We start from the raw sequence: 5,854 nt of genomic DNA on the forward strand, positions 1-5,854 counted from the left end.
AGGGAATTCCCTTTTTTTTTTTTTTTTTGTATTTACTTATTTATTTGGCTGCCCTGAGTCTTAGTTGTGGCAAGCGGGAGGTAGGATCTAGTTCCCTGACCAGGGATTGAACCCCTGTGCATTGGGAGAGTGGAGTCTTAGCCACTGGACCACCAGGGAAGTCTCCTGTTGCTTTTATTTTTATGACAGGTAATAAATTCATGTGGTTCCCAAATTGGAAAGTATTAAAAAAAAAGGGGGAGTCAGTGTCAAGTCTCCATTCACCTAGTGTCGGCTGTGAGTGGCTGTTGTTTTTAGTGCAGACGCCTAGGCGCTCACCCAAAAGCACTTATGCAAGCCCGGGCTGGGGAGGTACACTCATGAGCCTCATTTCACAGATGAGGAAACTGAGGCTCAGCGGGGGTAAAGTCACTTGCCAGGGTCCATGAGCAGAGATGCCTGGAGTCCAGGTCTCAAATCCCTGCTCTTCACAGCTGAAGTCTTCCTCTCCAGACCTGATATCTCTGTTACCAGTTTCTTATGAATCCTTCCAGGTTCTCTGAATTTAAAAGAAGACAGGGAATTCCCCAGCTGTCCAGTGGTTAGGACTCAGCGCTTTCACTGCTAAAGGTCCAAGGTTCAGTCCCTGGACGGGGAACTAAGATCCCACAAGCCACGTGGTGCAGCCAAAAACAAACAAACAAAACAACCCAATAGACTAGGAAATAGCTGAGTACATCACTCAGGGTGCCGACGGTTTTGTGAGGCCTCAGAAAAGTGTAGTGTACATCTGGAGCTGTGTGTATGCTCTTCCTGTGCGCACACTAGTGTCTGTATTCATGGTTGTGTACCTGTATGTCTGTGAGCATGTGGATCTGAGTGTCCTTATCTTTGTGTGAGTGTACTTGTATGTCTACAAATGTGTTTGTATGCTGTGTGTGCCTGCGTGTGTCTCTGGACTTGTATCTTTTAAAAATAACTTTAAAATTTTTATTTATTTGTTTTTGGCTGGGCTGGGTCTGCATTGCTTCAGAAGCTTTTCTCTCATTGTGGCAAGCGGGCCTACTCTCTTGTTGCAGTGCTCGGGCTTCTCATGGCTTCTCTTGTTGCAGAACCCGGGCTCTAGGATGCACGGGCTTCAGTAGTTGTAGCTCTCGGGCTCTGGAACACAGACTCAGTAGTTGTGGTGCACAGGCTTAGCTGCTCCTTGGCATGTGCGATCTTCCTGGATCAGGGATCGAACCCATGTCTTCTGTATTGACAGGTGGATTCTTTACCACGGAGCCACCAAGGAAGCCCCTGGATTTGTATCTGTGTGTGCCTGCGCATGTGTATGTGTCAGTACCTGTGCCCGCGTGTGTATCTATGTGAGTATGTCTGTTTCTGAGCATGTGTGGATGTCTGGGCCAGTATGTGTCTATATGTGTCTTTGTGTGTATATCCGCACGTTTGCCTACGTGTGTATCTGGGTATCCCCGTCTGTGTGACTGTGAGATGCCTCTGTCCAGTGCTGTGCAGGAGCCTATTTGTCCTGGCTCACAAGAGCCCACTGGGCTCATCTCTTCCCAACTCTGTGTCACATTGAGTGGCTTTAAATCAGCCCAGAGTGGGAGTATTTACACCACAGAAATTGGCGAATACTCCACATGCGGGCTCCCTCATCCACCATAGAGAGCTCAGGCATAATCAGCATTGGCTACCATACAACTAGCCCTTGAGTGGAGGTTAAGATGGAGGCCTCCTTGTTAAATACTCTAAAAGTGTACATTTGTTGTTGTTCAGTTGCTAAGTCGTGGCTGACTCCTTGCGACCCTGTGGACTGTAGCCCACCAGGCTCCTCTCTCCATGGGGATTCTCCAGGCAAGAATACTGGAGTGGGTTGCCATTTCCTTCTCCAGGGGAACTTTCTGGACGAGGAGTCAAACCTGAATCTCTTGCATTGGCAGGCAGGTTCTTTACCACTGAGCCACCAGAGAAGCCCTGTAAATGTTTAGATGTTAAAAATTTTCCATGGAAGCCAGTCTACAGGCCTGTGACAGCTTCAGAGCCAGGCTTGAGAGCTGCTCCCCCAGGGGAGGACCAGGGTTTGGAATGTGTGCCTTTGAGAGCCACTGCAGCTGCAGCTGGGATTGGACCCAGCCTGGATCTGTTGAGTACCCCCAGGACTGTACAGAGCACCCTCAAGAGGCTGCCGTAGGCCTTGAGCACTTGGGACAGACTGGGGAGGACTGGACCAAGCTCTGGGAAAGGCCAAGATCAGAGTCCAGGCCAGAGGCTGAAGGAGGGGTCAGGGGACTTCCCAGATCTAATGTCATGGAGGTAGGTGGGCACACAGATCTGGAGTTTGGGAAACCCATTATCTAAGCCTGGCTCTGCCCCTTCCTGGCTGCACATCCTTGGGCAGACTACCTCACCTCGCTGGGCCTGTTTCTCTGTCCATAAAAGGGAAGAATAGAGGAGATTTCACTTGGTTGGTGTGTGAATGAAGGTAGATGACATTTGGAAAGAGGAAGGAAAACTCAAGATAAACAGGAAGTGTTATGATTACTATTAACATCATAAATGGCCATAAACTTTAGTCCTCTTCCTTGCTCCCCCCCCGCCCCCTTAACTGTGAACAGAAAAACTGATTCATTTCAATGCCTGCCAAGGAGTCCAACAAAACAGGAAATAATAATCATGCTGTTAATGATAATGGCAAACACATATACTAGCACACTTGTAAGTCCAGCAGGTTTATTAACTTGAAGTTCACAGTCCTGCACTGGGCCACCCTGGGCTCCTCTCCACTGTGGTCTTTGCCGGGCTGGCTGGTAAGTTCTACTCTCCCCTTCACACGCCTCCATTCAGGGTTCCCAAAGCGTGTGGAGCTGGCACCCCTGCCCCTCTGGCAGCCGTTAGGTGAACAACTCAACCTGAGCTGCCTGGTGTTTGGCGGGGCCCCCCGGGACCACCTCACCGTGGTGCTTCTCCGCCGGGAGGAGGAGCTGGGCCGGCAGCCCGTGGGAAAGGAGGAGCCCGCCAAGGTCACGTTCATGGTGCAGCCGAGAAGAGAGGACCATGGCACCAATTTCTCCTGCCGCTCTGAACTGGACCTGCGGTCCCAAGGACTGCAACTCTTCCAGAACACCTCAGCCCCCAGGAAGCTCCAGACCTATGGTGAGGGAAAGAACTGCAGACGGTGGGTGATGAGTGGAGCCAGAGTTAAGTGTTCCCTGGCCACGGGAATTCCTGAGAATGGGGTGGCCTGGCCCTCAGGGCTTTAAGGAACACATGCCCTTGGCCATTGGGCAGGGTAGCCTCAGATGGGAGGCTCACAGCCTTGGAACTTCTGAAGAAGGCTGTGTGTGTTCTGGAAAGGGAGTGATGCAGGCTGCAAGGTATCCTGGGAAAGAAGGACCCTAGTTTAGGGGGATGAATGTCATGGGGAAAAGGATCTCCACAGCTGTGAGACCTCCACCTGCTCACTTCTATTCTTCTTTCAAGCCATGCCCAAGACCGCCCCGCGCCTCGTTTTCCCTCGGTTCTGGGAGATGGAAACCTCCTGGCCTGTTAACTGCAGCCTAGATGGGCTGTTCCCAGCGTCGGAGGCCCATATTCAACTGGCGCTGGGGAACCAGATGCTGAATGCCACAGTAGTGAGCCACGCGGACACGCTCACGGCCACAGCCACAGCGAAAACCGAACAGGAGGGCACCCAAGAGATTGTCTGCAACGTAACCTTGGGGGTCGAGAACCGAGAGACCCGGGAGAGCTTGGTTGCCTATAGTAAGAGGGGGCGGAGCCAAAACTGCTCAGGAGGCGAGGGGTGGGGCTGACCCGGGAACGTGACTACGTGTAGTAAGAGGAAAAGTGAAAGTGTCCGACTCTTTGTGACATGGACTGTATAGTCCATGGAATTCTCCAGGCCAGAATACTGGAGTGGGTAGCCTATCCCTTCTCCAGCGGATCTTCCCGACCCAGGAATCGAACCGGGGTCTCCTGCATTGCAGGCGGATTCTTTACCAACTGAGCTATCAGGGAAGTCCCATAGTAAAAGTAGTAGTAATAGGGGGCGGAGACAAAATAGCTCAGGAAACGAGGGGCGGGGCTGACCCAAGAGAACGTGACGGCCTTCAGCCCAAGGGGGCGTGGCACACAAAGACTAAACCTGAGACAGGAGGGGCCTAAGTAACCCGAGAGGAGCCTGAGTGCCCGAAACTGGGTCGGGTGAGGGCTGCAGAGTAGACGAAGGGGTAGCCTGGATACCCCGAGGGGAAGGACGCAGGTGGGGGCAGGGCTTCACCCAAGGGAGGTGTGTGGTCAGCAAACTCCTGGGAAATGCCCCGCCTTTAGGATTCCAGGGGCCCAACCTGAACCTGAGTGAGTCTAACGCCACCGAGGGGACCCCAGTGACTGTCACTTGCGCGGCCGGACCCCAAGTCCAGGTCATGCTGGACGGAGTTCCAGCCGCGGTACCAGGACAGCCTGCCCAGCTTCAGCTAAAGGCCACCGAGATGGACGACAGGCGCACCTTCTTCTGCAATGCCACCCTCAAGGTGCATGGGGTGACATTGCACCGTAATAGGAGCATCCAGTTGCGTGTCCTGTGTGAGTAGGTCACGCTGACCTTTAATCCCTTGCTTCCTTGATTTGAGACTTGTCTCTCCCTTGCCCCATTGTGCCTCGGCTGTGTTGGGTGTGTCTGATCATTTGGCGGTCCCACAGACGGCCCCACGATTGACAGAGCTAAATGTCCCCAACGCTTGATGTGGAAAGAAAAGACTATGCATATCCTGCAGTGCCAGGCCCGGGGCAACCCGAACCCCCAGCTACAGTGTCTGCGGGAAGGCTCCAAGTTTAAGGTGCCCGTCGGGATTCCATTCCTCGTCTTGTTAAACTACAGTGGTACCTACAGCTGCCAGGCGGCCAGTTCACGGGGCACGGACAAAATGTTAGTGATGATGGACGTTCAAGGTGAGCCTCGGCAAGGCGTTATTTATCCTAGATGGGCAAGTTTAGGAGGGGCTGAGACGAGCGTATTTATTCTTCGCTTTTCCGCACAGGTCGGAACCCGGTCACTATCAACATCGTCCTGGGAGTGTTAGCGATCTTGGGCTTGGTGACTCTCGCTGCAGCCTCAGTGTACGTCTTTTGGGTGCAGAGGCAACATGACATTTACCACCTGACGCCAAGGAGCACCCGGTGGCGCCTCACGTCTACACAGCCCGTGACTGTGGCAGAGGAGTTATCCTGAGCTCAGTGATACTGAGCAAAGACGACGGGGGCTTGGCTGTATCTATCTTCAAATTCCGAATAAAGGCTTTAAAATCCTTACACAGTGGCTTGATTCCATCTCGCAGCTTCGCGAGTCTATTGAGTGACATCGCGATAGCGGAAAAGGGCGGAACCTGTAGTGCCCAGACAGGGCTTGAACACCGAGGGGCGGGCCGAGGCTTACCCAATGGACTGAAGGAGTCGAGGGGAGGCGGGGCTCCTCTTGGCCAATCGTCGGTCGCGTCCTCGTTGCCGCTCTATGCCGCTCCGCCCCGGCTCGCTGGTCCCAGAAGGCGCCGGGTTTCCCAAGATGGCGGCCGACGTGTCCGTTACTCACCGGCCGCCGCTGAGCCCAGAGGCTGGGGCCGAGGTTGAGGCTGGTGATGCCGCGGAGCGCCGGGTGCCTGAAGAAGAACTGCCGCCACTAGATCCAGAGGAGATCCGGAAACGCCTGGAACACACCGAGCGCCAGTTCCGTAACCGCCGCAAGATACTGATCCGGGGCCTCCCGGGGGACGTGACCAACCAGGTATGGGGGGGGGGGCCGTGTGGGAGCGTGGCGGGAAATACCACCGTGCGCGTGCGCGGGGGGAACCGGGCGACACCAACGGTGGCGTGC

The 5,854-nt window shown here is 54.1% G+C and overlaps 2 protein-coding genes across 6 annotated transcripts in view; both read left to right on the forward strand.

The window, feature by feature from the left end:
- ICAM3 (intercellular adhesion molecule 3) overlaps positions 1-5,295 on the forward strand; it is an 8,013-nt gene extending 2,718 nt beyond the window's left edge. Inside the window, exons 3-7 of the mRNA XM_010828374.1 lie at positions 2,830-3,138; positions 3,466-3,747; positions 4,315-4,569; positions 4,687-4,935; positions 5,025-5,295. Of these exons, the coding sequence (XP_010826676.1) occupies positions 2,830-3,138; positions 3,466-3,747; positions 4,315-4,569; positions 4,687-4,935; positions 5,025-5,215 (1,286 nt within the window). The 3' untranslated portion in view covers positions 5,216-5,295. The remainder of the gene's footprint in view (positions 1-2,829; positions 3,139-3,465; positions 3,748-4,314; positions 4,570-4,686; positions 4,936-5,024) is intronic.
- The window catches only part of RAVER1 (ribonucleoprotein, PTB-binding 1), a 14,393-nt gene continuing 13,758 nt past the window's right edge, over positions 5,220-5,854 (forward strand). For all 5 annotated transcript variants that reach the window (XM_010828368.1, XM_010828370.1, XM_010828373.1 and 2 more), the window contains exon 1: positions 5,220-5,764. In XM_010828368.1, coding sequence (XP_010826670.1) covers positions 5,495-5,764 — 270 coding nt within the window. In that variant the 5' untranslated portion in view covers positions 5,220-5,494. The remainder of the gene's footprint in view (positions 5,765-5,854) is intronic.

This window comes from Bison bison, unplaced genomic scaffold (genome assembly GCF_000754665.1).
Source record: "Bison bison bison isolate TAMUID 2011002044 unplaced genomic scaffold, Bison_UMD1.0 scf7180017864492, whole genome shotgun sequence".
In the NCBI taxonomy this organism is placed as follows: domain Eukaryota; kingdom Metazoa; phylum Chordata; class Mammalia; order Artiodactyla; family Bovidae; genus Bison; species Bison bison.